We start from the raw sequence: 20,290 nt of genomic DNA on the forward strand, positions 1-20,290 counted from the left end.
GCTCGATGTCCAAGTGGAGACCAGTGACGAGTGGCGTTCCTCAGGGGTCAGCATTGGGATGGGTGCTGTTTAACATCTTTGGCGACATGGACAGTGGGATCGAGTGCACCCTCAGCAAGTTTGGCAACAACACCAGGCTGTGTGGTGCAGTCGACATGCTGGAGGGAAGGGATGCCATCCAGAGGGACCTTGACAGGCTTGAGAGGTGGGCCCGTGTGAACCTCATGAAGTTCAACAAGGCCAACTGCAAGGTCCTGCACATGGGTCGGGACAATCCCAAATGCAAATACAGGCTGGGTGAGAATGGATTGAGAGCAGCCCTGAGGAGGAGGACTTGGGGGTGTTGGTTGATGAGAAGCTCAACATGACCCAGCAATGTGCACTGGCAGCCCAGAAGGCCAACTGTATCCTGGGCTGCATCAAAAGAAGCATGACCAACAAGTCGAGGGAGGTGATTCTGCCCTTCTACTCCGCTCTGGTGAGACCCCATCTGTAGTACTGTGTTCAGCTCTGGGGCCCCCAACATAGGAAAGACATGGAGCTGTTGAAGTGAGTCCAGAGGAGGGCCACGAAGAAGGTCAGAGGGCTGGAACACCTCTCCTATGAAGAAAGGCTGAGAGAGTTGGGGTTGTTCAGCCTGGAGAAGAGAAGGCTTCAGGGGGACCTTCTAGCAGCCTTCCAGTACCTGAAGGGGACCTACAAGAAAGCTGGAGAGGGACTTTTTACAAGGGCATGTAGTGATAGGACAAGGGGTAATGGCTTTAAACGGAAAGAGGGTAGATTCAGACTAGATAGAAGGAAGAAATTTTTTACCATGAGGGTGGTGAGGCACTGGAACAGGTTGCCCAGAGGAGTTGTGGATGCCCCATCCCTGGAAGTGTTCAAGGCCAGGTTGGATGGGGCTTTGAGCAACCTGATCTGGTGGAAGGTGTCCCTGCCCACAGCAGGGGGGTTGGAACTAGATGATCTTTAAGGTCCTTTCCAACCCAAACCATTCTATGATGCTATATGTGGATTTTTCAAATGTCTTCAAGAGGAAAAGATTATACTTTTATATATATGCTTTTATATAAGTGTAATATATCACCTACTACTGTTGGGCTCTTTCCCATGCTGTTCTACTGGTTTTATAAAATATTTTATGAGCAACAACTCTTTGCAGAGCTATGTGTCTCTAAGATCCTACAAAAAAATTATCAGAAATTGAGGCATATTTTGGGCAGCATGAGTCATAAAAGGTACACAGTTGAGATTGAAAGCAAATTTGGGGAGTGAGAGTATTTTTACCTATCACCTAACATTTTGCACAGCTGAATGGATCATATGGCAGCTTATGCAGTCACCATGCACATTACCTTTTAAAAATTTGACACCTACAATGTGGTTATCCTTAAAAATCATTCCTCTCCTTTTCCTCTTCCCCTTCCCTCTGCTTCTGTGCTCCTGAAACAGCTACCTGGATCTGCAAGAAGAATGGAGGAATTCAGTACAGGTCTTGTTTGCAAGGAAAATTCAGTGTCCAAACCTCAGTATCCCTTCATGCAAATGGCAATCAGACAAGGACAAGATAGTACTTCTCTTTGATCTTCTACAAATATACCCCTTTGATTCATATCTAAATAAATAGAGCATAATATTTGCTCTAGGTGCAAGGCTCTTCTCTTCTTCAGGATAGATTTTTGTACTTTTTCTGCAACTAGACAACAAGTTTCTCAGGAACTTGGGTACCTTCCACCATTTGAGATTTTCTTGCACGTGCTCCTTCCTGTCATTTCAAGTTCCTCATGTTCCTGTTCTGGTCATTGCGCTGTGTTTTGGCAGCTGTTTTCTGACAATCTCCTTTGTCTCAGGAGCAGCAGAGGTATGCTGGAGTCAAAAAAAAAAAAAAGTCTTCTGTGCGTATTAGACTTTACATAGTGTAGACCTCAAACAAATGCTTCTCCCATATTTTTCACTGTCTTTCTGTGTATTTAAAAGCAGTTGTTTGGATACAGACTCAAATAAGTGGGAAAGCTGAGCGTTGCATTTGCAGTGAGCTCAGTAAATGGTTTAAATCAAAGTAGTCTTCTCTAAAAATATGTACACCTTTGTTCTAGAACAATTTTTAAGTTTTATGTTATTGATCCTGGGAGAAGCACCTGAAAATCCAATGGCTAACTAAATGTATGACTGTTCATCTTGTATTGCGGTAGCCACCATGATGGCAGTCTCGGGAATCTACATGAGTTGCATAGTAGGACCAAATTTCTGTCAGTTGAAATGTTTTTGCTATAATTAAGCGTATGTTCAGAAATAGTCTCAAGTATATGACATCCTGAGGAAAAACATGCAACTTCTTTCAGGTTACTTTTTGCACCAGATCAGTTCCCCGTTTGGGTTCCCTGGGTGGCATTGCAAATGGCTCTGTCAGTGTGGTGGAGGAAGGTACATGGAGTAGAGAGAAGCCGGGACTAAGGGCTGTTAAACCTAGCTTCTGCAGAGCTGTTGCTGTATGTGTAACTGCATCCACCTCTCAGAGGTGATGTGTTGCACTTATGAGTGGTGGGGTCTATCAAGGGGAATCTGTACGAGAATTTGGCTTCTGGTCCCAGAAGCCACATTTCTAAGAAACGGAGCTTTCTGTTGTTCTGATTCAAAACAAAAGGTCATGTTGAGCAAATAAAAATATTTTCTTTCAGGTTATCCTGATCTGCAATGAAATATTGTGGCAAAAAATCTTCCTCCCCTTTCATAGTGAGCTGAAAAATAATTCCAGTTCATATACAGTAGACTGAGCTGCATACCTTGTTACGTTATAAATACCATTAGAGAATCCCCCAAAAAAGATGAGGTGGGAAGGAACCCCTGGAGATCTCTAGCCTACTCCTGCTTAAAATGGGCAGCTTCCAAACTAGATCTGGAGATTACTTTGGGCTTGTCCAGTTGAAGTTTGAATCCATCTCAGGATGGAGACAACTGAGCATCTCTAGGCCCTGGCTCAGGGCTGCACTGCTCCCACAGGGAGGAGTTGGTTCCTTAGGGCCAAAGTTTCTATTGCTGGCACTTGTGCCTGTTGCCTCTTGTCCTTTCGCTGTGCACCTGAGAAGAGTCTAGGTCTGTCTTCTCTGTAATGCCCTGAGGGATAGCTGAAGACAGCAGTTACTTTCTCCAGACTACAAAAGCTCTGTTCTTTCAGCCTTTCCTATTGTGCCATTTGCTCCATCACTTGAACAGTCTTAGTGGCCTTCTACTGGCTTCCCTCCAGTCTGTCAATGTCTTTGTCCTGCGAAGCCCAGAACTGGACACGACATGCAGATGTGGCCTTCCAAGTGCCAAATAGAGGGGGTAACCCCCTCTGGCTTTACTGTGGTTGGCCACCTATATCACAAGCGCATGCTGCTGATGCGTAGTCGCCTCCTTGTCTGCTGGGACCCCCAAACCCTTTTCTGCAGAGTTGCCCTTTCCGCCCCCAGCCAGCTTGTCCTCAGCTGCTTCTTGTGTATGTGGTTGGTCTGTCCTAGCTGCAGGACTTTTCATTTGCCTATGTTAAACCCCATGGGATTTTGATGCCTACTCCTCCAGCTTGTTGAGGTTCCTTGGACTAGCAGCCCAATTTTTTTTTTTTTTTTTTTTTTTTTTTTTTTGTTACGTGTTAGAGAGTGGTCTCATGATAATGTTGGCCAGCTACCTCAGCACCTTGGATGTGTTCCACCTGGTCCTAGTCTGCATCATACTAACTGATTTGTAACACTATAGCTAGTGATTTTTTTTTTTCTTTGTACTAGGGGCAAAATTAAATGTTTCGGCATTGGACTTCATTTAATTTAGCCTGGAGTATTCAACACCCAGTGAAAAGTGTTGAATTCTACCGTTTTAGAAAGTGAGAGAGGAGTTGAACAGAACTTGGATTTGATATCGCGGGTTCCAACCTACAGTTGTTTTCAGTTGTTATGAACGTAGCGTTCATTTTAGACTTCTTTAGCAAAGAATTCAGTAAGAGGTTTGCAGTTACCATGCAGTCTGCACTGTTGTATTTGCCAGATGCATTTATACATTTGGTCCTATTTAAATATTTTGGTCATGGTTGTTTTTTGTTTTGTTTTGGCTTATAAATATATTCTGGGTTTAATAATTTGTGATAGTTTTTGGTAACACTTAATTTTAGGAATGCAATGTTTCAGCATAGCTATTCTGTATTAGTTAATTATTTGTGGCAGAAAAACTAAAACATAGGTAGGAAAAGATTGAATTAGAGATCAACATAGATGATAGAGAACTTTGCTTAGAAGCCTTTTTCTTTGGTTTAAGTAATTTTTCTCCTCACTACACATGCATACATATGCTTTTCTTTTGTTACAAGCCATGAAGACTCCTATCCTACCTAGTTGCAATATGTTTTTAGACTTATGTTAGCTATCAATGCTGAATTTCAGAGAGAGTCTTCATTTCATTACCTAAAGCTGAACAAAGTGTGATGCATGGTCCTTATGATCAGAAGAAAATAAGTGGAAATGGGGGGAAAAGTGCCTAAGGGTTTGGGATATGGTTTTTGCTCTTTCTTTTCCTTCCCTGTATGTTTTGGGTATTTTCTGCCTTGGCAAAAGTAATTGAGAAAATGAGGTGTTCAATTTTATTGCTAGAAGGCGGTTTAAAAATGCTGTGTACAATTGCCTGTTGCATCGAGACCTTACCATAGCTAGTTAGGTAGTAATGTTCCATTATATGTGTACGAAATAGTGCTGTTTGTGCCAAGTGGACATTCATAGACAAAATGCATAGAGAACTGACATACAAGGGAAGAGGGGAGCAGTGGTTGTGTAGCAGTAATGCACAGCAAAACCTCTGTCAATCACCAGGGAAGAATTATATTTAGCATATTTAAAAAAATATACATATAACTTGCTAATTCTGATGTGTTAAGCTATCCAAAGAAATTAAAGAATGCACTTTTTAATGAAATAAAGGCATTAAAAGTATAGCATATGCATTAGGTAATATTAGGCTCTTTTTAAAATTAACATCCTCTTTTATGAAGCAACATGATAGGAATTGCTTAATCATATTACTGAGAAAGAGATGTGTATGTGCTTTCTTGTTTGATATGTTAGTAGTCTAAAGGTGATTTGTATTCTTTGAAATGCAGAGTTACTTCCCCAGCAGTTTGTGGATTTAAAGTCTCAATTTTGTCACTTCAAATGATCTTGTTTCTCGCTAGATTTCAGGAATAGCAAATTTAGGAAGTAACTGTGAACTGCTGGTTCACTGTATACATTCAGTTTTGTTTTTTGAAGGACTGAACACCTAAAAATAGATTTCCAGTACAGCTCAGCCCTACAGAGCAAATTAGGAACATAAGACTGTCAAAGTTACAGTAACAATTAATTCATCATGAAGTTCTGCAGAAAATAAATAGCAGGTTTTGAAAGTTAAACTGCAGAAGGTATTGTAGGTTTGATCATTCCTGGGGAATTTGTTTTACAGCTTGGCCTTACCACCAAATTTGTCTTTGCTTTGAGGAAATCTTTATACTGCTTTTAGTTATTAATTACTTTGCACATGTGATTTATCTGAAGGTGTGATTTGCCTTTCTACATGACTTCTTCATTTAATATTACTCAGGCTGTTGAGAAGAACTGGTAATTATTCCCTGTATTACCTTTTTTCCAAAGTGATCATTGCCAGCAAATAGCACGTTGTCTTGTACACAGTTGTGTTGGTTCAGGAACGGGTCGTTGGTAACCTGAGGCTGGATGCAGAATAATCTGGGGTTGCATCTTTGATTTAACACGAAGGTTATTGACCTCTTCTCATTCCTACTGGCTGTAAATCTTGAGATTCTCTTGGAAAATATCTGTCTAGTCACTCAGATTTATTCCGTGTGAATGTTGTCTGATCTAAAAAGAATTTTAATTAACTTATTGGCATTGTATGTTAACTGAAAATATTAATGTAGATTCATAAAGTTGTTGGGTTACTTTAGGGATGCAGGAGAGGTGACGGCTTTTATTAAGCCAATTGTTGCATCATTTAGTAATGAATACTAATCTGTTCTTCCCAGTGGGAATCCGTAACTGGTAAGATTTTTGTTTTGTTGAAAAATACCTTTATGTTTGGCTTTAAAAAAATCTAGTCATACTGGTTGTTCTGATAAAGTATAACAGCTCACTGGAGGCTTTGCAGGATACATGCAGTTTTTACTGCATGTTTTTGTATCAAATATGTAGTTAGAAGGTTTATAAAATTATAACTTCTGGATATATTTGGAATAGAGGGTACAAGAAAAAATGTGTTGCTCTTCTTAAAAGCTCTCTAGCTCTCAGTATTTATCTGTCAGGAGTGCAAAAGAAGGAATTTTCCTAGCAATGGATTACTTCACCACATTTGGAGTGAAAACCAGCAATATTTAAAGGGCTTAGAAGAAAACTAGCAAGCTACTAGTTAAGGTAAAAAAAATATACATATCCAGTTAGAATCATAGTCAAATAAATGCTAATAGGCAGCACAATAGTAAACTGAATCAAAACAAAGCTTTTGTCCTTTTAAAGCATTTAAATATAAGTAAGTCTGGCAGATGTCATTTTTCATAAAGAAAATTCCAATAAGGCTTAAAAAGTCTGGTGACAGATGAAGGCTCCTTATATTTTATGGATGTTTGCTTATTTTCTCTTATTAATTTTCCTGTCATTGCTGTACAATATATATAGCCATACATTGCACAGTGTGTAAATTAAAATGGACAGACGTTTTGGCTCTGCCCAGATAAGGTCTTTGTTCGCCACTTTTGATTAATGTGATTTTGCAACGTGTAGACAAAATGCTTGTCACTTCAAGGTGAAAATCTGATTTCATTATACTGATCTGCGGTTATTTTTCTCAACAGCCTCCCAGTCTTTGTTCTGGTGTCCTCTTACGTAGACTCACACAACCTGTTTAACCTCCTTGTTTGTGAGTCTGGTGACATCTTATGTTTCCAGTCTTGTTATTTTCTGCTCTAGAGCCTGAATCCTCAAAATACCTGTGCTTACGTGTGGAAGTTTTTGAGATTGCACAGAAGTAATATAAGTACTCACAGTAAAGAAAGTTAAATTTGTGTTTCTTTATGGTGGATTGGAGTACATCAGCTGGTGGTGAGGACCAGCAGAAAGGAATTGCCTGGATAAGGTGACAGATACTGGGAGTGATGAAGAGACTGAAATTGTGGAGGGCCTAGGATGGCCTTTCTTGAGGGAAGGAGACTTGCTGAGCTTGTTTAGAGCAAGGAGCAGGAGGAGTCGAGATTTGGGGCATAGGAGGAGGATGAAACTGTGAAGGAGGAGGATAAGGATAGCAGAAGGGATCAAAGATACCCATGACTGAGGCCTGACCCCTTTTACCTGCTACCTCGCAGAGCCCAGGACATGTTCCTGGAGAGGAGCGAGCCTTCCTCCCTGCCAGCGCGGCCACTTGTGACCGCTTCTTTCCTGTCACCTAACTTTCTAGCTCCACTGACGGATGTCTAGGGGGAAAGTCAGGTGGCCCTTGTGAGTCAGATCCATAGAAGTGTATGGGGTTTGGTGGTTTTGGGGTGTCTTCATTTAATTCTAGAAAAAAGATGTGTAATAAAGTTGGTACGAAGATTGAAAAGTCAGTCTCTCCATGGTTCAGGAAATGCCAGCATCGGGCTTGCCTATGCAATTTTTGTTCAACCCTCTGATCTATGCATTCTTTTACATCAAGTAATTATCAGTTACATGTTATTTTTTCCGCAATATCTCACTTGTCTTGGGAAAATATGGAAAGTCATTGAAGCAGTCAAATGCTACTGACAGTTGTGGTAGAAACACCTACCTATGAGTATTACTACTACTTAGCTTTACAGAGCAGAACTGAGGGTGCAGTAAACAACTTGGTTTCTGCTCAGCAAGGAGTTCCAATATATATAGCTTTGTATTGTGATTGCCCTTCAGTCTGGAACTGAAAGCTGCAGTGGCTTCTGCTTCGTCAGCTTGGAGCACTGGCAAATCTAGTGTGAGACTTTTCCTCTGATTTTTAAAAATGCCCTTTTGAGAGATCAACCCCATGAGTTGTCATCATCTAATCCAAGCTTATTGCTCTTATAGCTTGGATATCTGGGCATCTTTCTGAAGGATGGCATGCTTTCGAATCAGGCTGCAGCTAGAGAGGCCTGTTTGACAGAAGATGTTGGGAGACCTTTAAAATATTTCCTGGAAAGGAGCAATGTAGCTCCATTTATCACTGACTTAGGTGATCAATAACTCCTTTCTCCTGGTGAATACACTTGGTATTTTGGGAGCAAATTTATGCTCAGATTTTTCCTGTTGTGATCCACCTGAAGAAAAAAAAAAATACCCTGTAATTATAGCAGTATCCTTCTGGCAGATGCACGTTTGATAGTGCTTCAATATGGTCCCTGTGTTCCCATTAATGCATTAAATTTGTATGCCATACGGCGTCTACTGAATAATAGTGTTGGAGGCGTATTGCCACTTCTTTTTCTAAGTAGCCCATGCTCCACGATTGCTTGAGTGCTTGACTTTGCTGTTAATATTGTATTTTTCTTTTTGATACAAAAGGTGATCTTAAAGTATACATGAGAACATACACAGTTATCCTTAAAATATGTATTGCTATAACCAGAGCTATAAAAACACTTTTACTGTCCTCTCTGCTTGTTTCTTTAACGTCCCCATGTGCTAAAGGCATTTCAGGCTTCCTGCCAGCACTATTCCCCATCTGAAACGAATACTATAATATGCCAGTGAGGGATGGCTGGGTTCTCTACGGGGTCTGGTAGATCACAAAGTCTTTTTTTAATTATTATTTTTATTGTTGTTTTGTTTCTTTTTCTGCAGCTGACTTTAATTGAGCAAAGGATCTGTGTGTCCAAGGAAGGGGCTAAGGTCAGAGTTTTAAAAGGAATTAGAGATGCACCAAACTGGCAGAGAGGAGATTTTTAGGTGTGATGGGCCTGAGAGTGGTGTTAGGGCCCAGGAAGGCCAGAGGAATGAGCTTGTTTAGTAGCTCAGGTGTGGCAGAGGGGATAACAGCAGCATGACACAGGGTATGTGTTTGATGCTCACCTATTGGTCTTAAAAATTTGTTCTCTTATATTTGTAGGATCTACAGCTAGAATATGGTCATGGTCCTCAGTGTGGCTACTTCTTGGGTGCAAATAAGTGAGTAAGCAACAGCATTTTCTGTCTTTATTTCATTCAAGACTGTTTTAATATAAAAATCACAAATGTGTGTTAAACACATTAGCTGAAATGGATGTAGTAAAATATGTCAAGCTTGTTTATATTGGTTACAATTCCAAAATCACTATTTATTTCTCAAATAATAGTAATTCCAATGATATAAAATTACAGCACTTTCCAGTATTTGAGGCTCTGTTGACCATATTGTCTCTATGGTGCTGTAAGCTTCCTTTTAAGAGCCATTAGCTTGGTCTGCTTGTTAACAAAATGTTCTGCATGATAGGTCCCACAGAGTACAATTTTACGCCATCTAGGAACTACCAGTGCTGCTCTTTGACATTGCTTTATGCCTTTCTTCATGTTGTAGGTCACTAGGAACATTCAATTATAGATGCTTTAAAAAATAAAACTTACCTGTCTCAGCAAAGTCCTTTAACTTGTTCATACATTTAATAATTTTGTTGTATTAATCCTATAAAACAGTTTTCCATGTAATTCTTCCTTTCCACCCAGTTTCTTAATTTACATTTATGCATGTCAGAATTAGGATGCCTAGCTTTGCTTTACTAAATTAAATCATATTAAAAAAATGCAGAAAATCTAAGCATAGAACATGATATTTTTATGCAATCTTTTAGTTGGGGAAAATAGGAATACTGATAACTTCCGAAATCCTGTTGTTTCTCATCCCTGTGTTTTGCCTGCTATTCCTTCCTGTCTGTGTTTTCAGACAAAGACACAAAAATGAAGAAGTTCAGAATGTTACAAAACTTAGCTAGGGAAGAATGAATTTATTCCAATAGTAGCTTAATCGTCTTGTCAGTCTGATTTTTTTTTTTATCATTTTGGTTTTCTTAGATAGTGTGGATTTGTTTTAAATCAGATCAAGCTGAGACAGTCCTTGTTTTACAGTACAAGGAAGAAGGACCACTGCACTTAATAGCAATGCATGAATAAATGCATATGAAAATGCGTTGTGTTTAAAAAAAAAAAAAAAAAAAAAATGAAATTTTTTTTTTTTGTGTGGTGTTTTAAAAAAAAAAAAAAAAAAAAAATGCAGATGTTCATTTGTATGTGGATGTTTGATGTATGTTCTGAAAGCCAGCTGAAATAACATGCTTTGGATTATTTACTGATAGAATCATAGGAGCATTTGCCCTGGTTTTTGATAATTAAGTTTGTGTGCCACAATTAAACTGTGTTCTTATTCTTATTTAATGCTGAAGGAGTCTCTTAAAATCAGTTGAAGAAGAACTGCATCAGCGGTAATTCTTTTTTTTTTTTTTTTTTCCCCCCCTCTTGTGTGTTTCAAAGTCATTTGTGTGTTGATTTCTTATGTCTGTCACAACTAGTTCTTGTTTGTCCCTGTACTTGCTGAGAGGATATGGGAGAGGCTTAGTTGTCTGGATTGCAGCTGTGCTTTAAAGAATAATAATAATGATAAAAAGCTAAAAGGCAGTAAAATTCTGTAAAAGAGGTAGTAGCCCTTGAGCTCAATTTTTCACAGTAGCCAAGGTAATTTTAATACAACTCACTCAGCCATAGTACCTTGTTCATTTTCTTAGGGGACATGTGGCACATTTAGAAGATGATGATGATGATGCAGACGATGATGCTAAACAGTAAGTCCTTTCTTCTTGTAAAAATAAACAAATATATATAAAAGCTGATTCTTGAATAGATGAAAATTACAAAAATAGTTGAATCATTTTATTATCCCTAATGGCTCAGGATTCTTTTTCTTCTATAGCCTTTTTAAAGATAGGCATTTAATGTTGTTCCTAGGTTACATCACCTTAAGTTTTCTTATTCTGCTGATTAAACTTGTGATAAATTAGGGGAAAAAAAATCTTGTTCCTTGCTTAATACAGTTGTCCTTTTATCTTCTATTATTGAACAAAATCTTGGCATAGTTACATTGAGCCAGTAATTCATCTGACCGCAGTCCTGGTGTCTTCTTTAGAACTGATGACTGTACATTAAAATAGAGCTTATTAAAAATACATAAAGCATATACATAACTGTCTTCTCTAGATGATTGAGTTTGTTTTGTCCACATTCTCAGCTAGGAGGATGCTTGTATGGGTGCTTGATTTTGGAATAGAGCTGGCTCCCTTATCACAGAGAGAGCAAGGTTATGGGACTGCAAAGGCAGTATCGATAAGCATGTGTTTAATTATGCTTATTTTAAATTCCACTGGTATAAGTATTCTTGGGCTCTTTTTGATTGACAGATGAGAGCTGAAACAATTTAAAATGCACAGCCAGTATGTGGAAATTTACATTCCTAAATACGTCTGATGTAAAGACCAAAAAGGAAGATGCCATTGAGACAGAATTCTTGTTTACTTTCTGTTAACAGATAATTTTGAAAGCTGTTGCTTCATACCAAAAACCTGTAAAACATGCATTATCTATTGCTGGCATCTATCTGTTCCGGAGAACCAAATCTCTCTCTTTTTTTCTTTTTTCTTGAGTTCTTTTACTGCTGTTCTTTTATGACAAAGGCAGTGGTTTTTATCACTGTACTGCGCATGAGGGACAGCCCCCTTCAGGAAGGGTAAAGCTACTGATAGTGTCTGATGTCAGCTGGGTGACAAGTACATTAAACTTGCACTGTTTGATCATCAAGTTCTCAAAACATAAGTATGTTTGCTGTTTGACACAAATGATATTTATAGAAGAAAAATTACTTTTAGTCAATTTTTAGCAGGCTTTATTCCCTTGCTAATTCCTTAAGAAAATCTTCATATTTCATTATTAAGCGGTTGTTTAAAGGCATGATTGATTATGCAGTTCATCAGTAATATGAAGCTCCCATGTCTTGTCTTTGAGACGAAGAGATTGATAATGCTATTTGTTGATTTGCTCCTCTGCATTTGGACCAAGCTGAGAACCTGCTTTGCTCATAGCTGGATAGACCTTGGTAATGATAACTCAGGCTTCCTGCACTGTAGGATGTAATGGTCCCCTATAGCTCTATACTGCCAGCTCTGCTCTGACGGCCTTCAGTGAAGATGCTCTGGATATTTGCGCTGCTGCAAGCCAGCCCAGCTTGGTTCCTCCATCTGTACTATCTCTGGGTGTTTTTTGTGTACAGCTCTGTGTCTGTTAATTTTTGCTTAATGTTTCTTTGCTCCCGCTTGGAACCTCTTGATCCCTGCTGTCTTTAAGTGCTTGCACTGATTTCTTTGTCCAGTGCTTTGAGATCCTTGCTCCTTGCACAAGCTTCATCAGAACTTTCAAACAGCATTGGCTTTAGCTGCTTCTGTCGCTGTCGTGTTTCTGTGGTATTTCTTTTTCAGGTTAAGCAAGAAAGAACCTGATAGCTTCCAGAGAGTTTCCAATTCATCTGACCCTAAGGACAGTCACCAATGGTCTTCCAAAAACTCCTGGTGTTTTTTGCTTCTTCCCGTATTTCATCCTAGGTACTCTTGCCCTACAGAGAGGGCCTGACAATTTCCTGTAAGCACAGGGGTAAGCCTTGAATGCCTCAACCTTGGATCAGATAGATTCTGCATCTGTGCCTTTCCTCTTGGTATCTGCTTGAGCCCAAAGCTCTGCTGCAATATGTTGGTTCATCAGCTTGGTCTCGGATACCTTTCTCTGGAGCCCACTGAAGATTCAAGGCTTTTGTTTGATTTATATTCTGTGAGCTGCAATTGAAGAGCACACGTGACATTGGTTACTTCTCCCTTCAGATCCAGAACAAAAATGATGAAACAGCTATATGCCTTCCAGTCCAAACTGATGCCACTGCATGACTCTGAAGCTGGGTGATTCATAGCAGCAGAGAATCCACGTGCTTCAGGGAACAATATAAAATTATCTCTCTCTTCATTTAATAGTTTTGATCGGTTTTGATATTTCTTTTTCTCTCATGTGCAGCAAAGCTGATGATGCTTGAACTTCCTGTTTATGGAAGCTGGGAAAGCAGAAATTATTGGGGCACTGCCCTGCGTGATCAGCGGTGACAAACTGCACATAAACCTTGCTGTTGAAACCAGTCCTTTGTGCAAACATCTGTTACACTTATGCCAAATCGTTGGCTTTTTTGTTTTTCACGTTTGGCTCCCCAATAACACTGTGGTGGCTGTCTGAGATGCAGGGAAGAATATGAAAGAAAATACAAATGGAGCTTGGACACACATGACTGAGGACTTAAGCTTGGTCCCGTGTTATAAAGAGAAGATAATTTCCACCACCATAGCAGCTGAAGTGCACGACACAGGGTAACACATTCTCAGAAGTCCCCTTTCAGCTTCTCCAAAATAAAAGCGACTGATAAGATACCAGGACAGAAACTCCTGAAAAGAATGAAGCAAAGCAGACAAGTTGTTGACCTGTAAACAAGCAAACAGATATGTTACTACTTGGATATTTTCCCAAAACTTTGGAACATAATTTAAAAATAAGGAAACTATTGTGCAAGAATGTCAAGTTTTCACAGCTGTATTCCTAATTTATTTAATGGAAATAATTTGCTGTTCCAAAAGATTAGGAAACAGGACAGTGTAAGAGTTTTTAAAAACATAAAAAATTCCAGAATTTAGGATTTTTTTGAAAATGCAGCATATTCTTTAAAACACAGAACCAACAGAGGAAGAATGCTCCTCATGCTTCAGCTTTCTTGTTTCCTGCTATCTTGTACTGTTGAGCCAAGCTGTTGAATTGTTCTTGCATTAAAAAGTTGTCTTTCCCAAGATTTCTGTGGAAAAAAAACTCATGGAAGAAAAAAAATCCCATACAACCCAGACAGTAGGCTAGCTGTCCATTGCAGATGGATTTTTGCTTTCATGTGCAAGGCTGTTCTGCAGAAGTCAGTGGTAAATTTTTCAAGGAATGGTATTTATCAGTTTTCTTGTAACTCCCCTTTGCCCTATATACCTACAGATGGCCCTTTAGAAAAGCTCACTGATATCCTAAATCTTTCTCCTCTCAACAGAGTAAATATCAGCCCTGCTCTGTATCTACCTACTTTTTTCTGTACAAGTATGTGCATCTTCAACAAATCAGTTCATGTCACTTTGTGACACGCTTTCTAGGGAGGATCTGTGATACTTGAGTTTTCGGATAGTGTCTGTGGTATGCACAGCAATAACAAAATGTTTGAAAGTATTCGTGATGCAGTTATTTGGATATAATAACGCTGTTGACAAGTTAAATGTCATACAAATAAACATCATTATAAAATCCTGTATCCTCTTGAACGCTGCAATACAAAGATCAAAGAGCCACACTGGATAACAATCTGTTAGTATCCTCCTGAATGCTGCAATACAAAGTTCAAAGAGCCACACTGGATAACAATCTGTTTTCTTTCTTTTCTTTATAGTGCTACTATGAAACCTAAAGTGCCACCTCCTTTACCACCAAAGGTAAGTGAGGGTGATTTTGTTGCCCAGAATAAAAGGGCACTTTAAATAAATGAACAAATTCAGAAGTGTCTAAATTACTATACTGATGGTCTCTCACTTGAGTCATGACTTGAAGACTTGAATCGAGTTTTAAGTCAATGGTATATCCAGGGGGTTGACCTCTATGTTGGTAGCCTTTAATTGCAAATCTGCGTGAAGACTTGCACTATAGGGTGTTTGTCACTGTGAAAGTGCTGTTTCTAACTAATTCTACTTCTGATACTTTGGAAGGAATAAATTGGGTAGTTAAAAAATTTAGTGCCACAAGTAATTTTTAATAAAGAGCTGCCAAATTTTGCTTGCTAACTTTTGGTGTCCGAATGGTGATCTTCAGAGGCATGCCTGGATTGGATTAGGTTTTGCATGCTGCCACTTGAAGAGTAAGTGAATCTTTTCACACTGAAGTTATCATAATATGAGCAAAAATAAAAAGAAAAAAACCTTTTTTTTTTTTGTCTGGCTGTCAGTTCCCAAGGCAAAAACTGCAGGTTTGATTACTTACCATCCTGCACTAACTATCTTTGCATAACTGAGAATCCTTCTACAAGCAGCATTAGTGCAGCCAGTGTCTAAACAACATTGCCCTTTGTGGTTACATCCCCTGTTTGGGATTCTTCACGCGAAGTTCTGGCAGTATCATTGAATGTTCCCTAGTTTCTGCTTAAACGTCTGGTTTGGTTATCTGTAGTCATAAACAGTGGCATTTCCACATACCCAATAATTGTTTAATGCATGACTTGAACATAATGATTTTGAATTCATCCTTTGTTGGTAACAAGGTTTTCCTTGTTGCTATGTATTTCCTTCTACCTTTTTTTTTTTTAAAGTATCTGTAGTCATAAACAGTGGCATTTCCACATACCCAATAATTGTTCCTTCTACCTTTTTTTTTTTTTAAAGAAATTTGCGTGGCAGAACATGTTGCTTTATCAATTTACTTGTGAAAATTCCAGGATCCAAATAGTGCACGTGTTTAGGTTTTTTTTTTCCTCATTGAGAAGTAGCATGGATGCTTTGAATCTTTTTTCCTTATGTTTTTATTATTACTGTGTCTTTTTCAGCCTAAATCCATCTTTATCCCCCAAGAAACTCATTCTTCTGAAAATGATAATCAAGGGACAATCAAGAGATGCCCAACATCAGAGAGTCCAGCAAAATCTGCATCTCAGGTTCCACCCAGACCGCCACCTCCTCGGTTACCTCCACAGAAATCTAATGCTTTAGGTAATAAGAGTGACACCAAGAAGTATACAAATATTTCTTAAATAATCTAATGTGATTTTATTTCTACATCCTCATCTATGCACACGTTAAAACATACTGTGGTAATTTTTCTGTGTTGGGCAAGTAACAAAGTGCATGAAAGCCAAAATGCATGAAGAAAGCATGCTTAAACTCTTAAGAGGGTCAAATGTACCTTCTAGTAAAGTCACTGACACAATTCCTGCTGATGCCATTGGTGACACAATTGGTTTTCTAAGCAGCAGGCTTATGTAGTGTATCAGGATTGTCACAGGGAATAAAGTTTTCCTGTATGTAGGTTTCAGATTCTGGCCCTGTGTGTCAACTGTTGTCATTTGACATGTCAAGAATAGAGTTTTGCTTTCAAAGTTTGCTTTTATATGTAATGAGCTGGGTTGGGTAGTATAGCAGGTAATTGTGTTTGTTTACTGTTTGCTCAGGCTGTTCCTTTTATGCTTTTGTTAAAGTCTGATGCTTTGAGAGTTGTCCTGGACTGGCTTGTTCTAAGCAAGCTTAATTTCTGACTCTTAATTGATACCTTGCTAGCTTTTCCTTGCTACATATTTAGTACTGCAGTTGATGTGTTACAGATTTGTCTGTAACGCTTAAGCATCCAGTGCTAAGAAATGCCTCAAGGCTATTTATAAAGAATCAATAATTGAAGCGTTAGCTATAGCCAAGTTTTTCTTTAGCTATGTTAAATACATTTTTCCGCATAACCATGACTGCATCCCTTTCTGTGCCCACAATAGATTTGTTACATTAATTGCCAAAAGCCATGGACCGAGATTGAATGTGGCTCTATAGATGGTTATATATGCACATGTAGGAACATGTATGCTTTAGAAATAAATTAGGGTATTGGAACATGTTCTGACATAAGTGGAAATTTTGGCCCTTCAAAATTGTTTTTAGGCTAGACTACTCTTTGAGTTGAAGGCAGAAGAATACATTTTTAAATATGAATCTTTCTAGGTAATGGAGTCACTTCTGTACAATTAAATGGTGAAAGAGAGGGATCGCCACATCAACAGAATGAAGCTAGAGACACTAATTTTTCAAGGAAAGAAAAGAAGGAAATACTGGTACGTATTTAAGCTTCTAGGTGTTATTTTAAAGTTGTCTCAACTGTTTTACATGCGCAATGAAAAGGAGTGGGCACACTCTTTAGTATAGAAATGATGCTGGATGGCATCTTGTTTGCTTTGAATCAAAGCACAATTTTGCTAGATTGTCTACTTGTCATACAGTCTTAAGCTGAAGTTTGAGTCGGTATTTAATTTTGATTAGAAACTAACATAATCATGGATATACAAGATTTACTTGCTTGTATTCACACACTTGAGAGACATGTAATGAGAGCGAGATCCTGAGAGAGAGATGTGATGTGTTGTACTGAGCAATGACTATTTAAGCAAATGAGGAAATTAAGGAATATGCTGCCACCTGATGGCTTGCTGGAGGATTTGGCTGGCCCTGGGAAAGGAGCTGAATCAGGGCTGTTGCCAAATGAGTCCTCCTCCTGTCCCAGATGTAGACATACAGGCTTTTTGGTGTTCAGGGTCAAAAAGATGGAGAAAGGTAGATTGAGGGTCCAGATATGCAAGCTGTTTGCCTGCTGGCCTCTGGAGCTCCAGGTTTCAGGGTTTAGCAGCTTGGGTTTAGTGTCAGACTTGAGCTACATATACTCATGTGAAGTTGCAGTCATGGAGATAATGCAGCTTTACACCGTGTGTAATCTGATCCAGCTGTGAGCTGAGGAAAGGGAATATTCGTGCATCCCTTCCTCCTCTTCCAAGTGAGTTTTTCCATCAAAGCAGCAAATGGCTTCCAGAGTGGTCACTCTATTATTATGATGCAAAAGCAAAAGTAGGAATGTGAGATAGGAGAGAGTGGGACATCTGTAATTGGATCAGATTAAATGTAATGTGAAACTGCACTCTTTGGGGGCTGCTTCTAAGGATGAGGTTGGAAATGTCACTCTTTTGAGAGGAGTGAAGAGGAAATAGAGCAGAAACATTGTGTGTGTTTTTGTTTTGTTTTAAGGAAGTGCCAGTAATACTGGCAGTACTTTGGAAAGTATGATTTCCTGAACTGCTTTGAACTTGGCATTTATAGTTGTGTGTTTCAAGTTTCCTGTGTTACCTGTAAAATAAATTTCTTCAGAAGCATGTTTTTACTAGGAAAAAATGATACTGATACAAGAAAATGGGTCTAGTACTAATTATAGAGTTTAATGCTGCTTGTAATATTGAACAATTGAACAATTGCTGCAATATAGCTTAAACTTTGTATTGCTGGATATGGATGGCATTCTTTCAGGCATCATTGTAATGTGAAAATGTTGCGCAATAGACTATGCAGATATTCAATGAGGAGATATTAGGGAATTATTGTAGAGGTTTTAATGAAAGAAAATGATACTGGTAGTTTGTGGTGTGTGGTCACTAGAGACATGTGGTTAGTGAACTCATACAGAATTATGGAAGTGTCAGTTGGAAGGAAGATCTCTAGCCTAACCTCATGCTTAAATATGTGACTGTAGCCAAAGCTCAGCCATGGCTTTCAGATCTAGTACATGTGGCACTGGACACAGTGGAGTGTCCCGGTAGGTGCCTAGTGCTTTCCTTTTAGTGTAGTGTAGAAATATACAACACAACTCTATTTATTGTCTTAAAAAATTTGCAGGGAAGGTTTTGTATCTATTTCTTATGTAGATATAAGTATTGCAAAACCTTCCCTGCAAATTTATTATCTATTTCTTATGTAGATATAAGTATTGGCTTTTTATTTTCTTCTAATACAATTATGCTCAATTATTTCTCAAGTGCTTTTAACAGCATTCTAAAAAAAATTTTTTAGACTTGTATTTTGGTTATGCTGTAGTGTGGGGAGAGAATATGCATACGCATGCACGTGAGTGTAAACATACTTTTTAACTTTTATTTTCTAGAAACCAATTAGTAACGGCCTTCCTCCCACACCTAAAGTACACGTGAGTATTACTGAGTCATACAAATGCATGTTGGAAGCAGGACATGTTTTCTTACTAAAGCTGAGAGAGTTCATTTTTTGAATGTGTTTAGTATTTAAAAAAAAAAAAAAAAAATTTATTCATTGTTCCCAAGAATTTGCAAAAGGAAATTCACTATGTAAGGGTCTAGTACTAATTATAGAGTTTAATGCTGCTTGTAATATTGAACAATTGAACAATTGCTGCAATATAGCTTAAACTTTGTATTGCTGGATATGGATGGCATTCTTTCAGGCATCATTGTAATGTGAAAATGTTGCGCAATAGACTATGCAGATATTCAATGAGGAGATATTAGGGAATTATTGTAGAGGTTTTAATGAAAGAAAATGATACTGGTAGTTTGTGGTGTGTGGTCACTAGAGACATGTGGTTAGTGAACTCATACAGAATTATGGAAGTGTCAGTTGGAAGGAAGATCTCTAGCCTAACCTCATGCTTAAATATGTGACTGTAGCCAAAGCTCAGCCATGGCTTTCAGATCTAGTACATGTGGCACTGGACACAGTGGAGTGTCCCGGTAGGTGCCTAGTGCTTTCCTTTTAGTGTAGTGTAGAAATATACAACACAACTCTATTTATTGTCTTACAAAACCTTCCCTGCAAATTTTTTATCTATTTCTTATGTAGATATAAGTATTGGCTTTTTATTTTCTTCTAATACAATTATGCTCAATTATTTCTCAAGTGCTTTTAACAGCATTCTAAAAAAAATTTTTTAGACTTGTATTTTGGTTATGCTGTAGTGTGGGGAGAGAATATGCATACGCATGCACGTGAGTGTAAACATACTTTTTAACTTTTATTTTCTAGAAACCAATTAGTAACGGCCTTCCTCCCACACCTAAAGTACACGTGAGTATTACTGAGTCATACAAATGCATGTTGGAAGCAGGACATGTTTTCTTACTAAAGCTGAGAGAGTTCATTTTTTGAATGTGTTTAGTATTTAAAAAAAAAAAAAAAAAATTATAAAAGCCAGTGTCTCTTAGAAATGTTAAGCCACAGGTATGGTATTTCAGAAATCGCCCTTTATTTTGTGCTCTTGAAGTAAATTTTGGAAGGTTTTTTGCTTGCTTGCTTTGTTAAAAAGTGAATGAGAGTTCTGTGACTAATGTCACAGAAGTACTTTCAGTGTACTGAAGGTACTTACTGAAGGTACTTACTGATCTGAGGAGCTGATGCCTTTCAGGAATTGCAAATAGCTCAAAGTTTATACTACGCAGCTCTAGGTTTCAAAACTTCCGAAGACAGGATTCATAGATGCCTTAGGGCTGGAAATAACTGTTTCAGACATCTGTGTGCACCTTCATAACATAAAGCAAACTAGAATTTCATTGTAATATCTGTGCGGACTTGTCACTGTGCTTTTAGCCAGCACTGTGATCAGAAGAGCCAGTCTTTCCTTCTTCCCAACCATTT

The 20,290-nt window shown here is 38.4% G+C and overlaps 1 protein-coding gene across 1 annotated transcript in view; it reads left to right on the forward strand.

Moving 5' to 3' along the window:
* MAP4K3 (mitogen-activated protein kinase kinase kinase kinase 3) overlaps positions 1-20,290 on the forward strand; it is an 83,432-nt gene that overhangs the window by 36,843 nt on the left and 26,299 nt on the right. The window contains exons 15-21 of the mRNA XM_009274787.2: positions 9,097-9,155; positions 10,403-10,441; positions 10,742-10,798; positions 14,512-14,554; positions 15,655-15,817; positions 16,811-16,920; positions 18,789-18,830. Coding sequence (XP_009273062.1) covers positions 9,097-9,155; positions 10,403-10,441; positions 10,742-10,798; positions 14,512-14,554; positions 15,655-15,817; positions 16,811-16,920; positions 18,789-18,830 — 513 coding nt within the window. The remainder of the gene's footprint in view (positions 1-9,096; positions 9,156-10,402; positions 10,442-10,741; positions 10,799-14,511; positions 14,555-15,654; positions 15,818-16,810; positions 16,921-18,788; positions 18,831-20,290) is intronic.

The sequence above is a fragment of the Aptenodytes forsteri genome, unplaced genomic scaffold (assembly GCF_000699145.1).
Source record: "Aptenodytes forsteri isolate BGI_AS27 unplaced genomic scaffold, ASM69914v1 Scaffold272, whole genome shotgun sequence".
NCBI lineage: Eukaryota > Metazoa > Chordata > Aves > Sphenisciformes > Spheniscidae > Aptenodytes > Aptenodytes forsteri.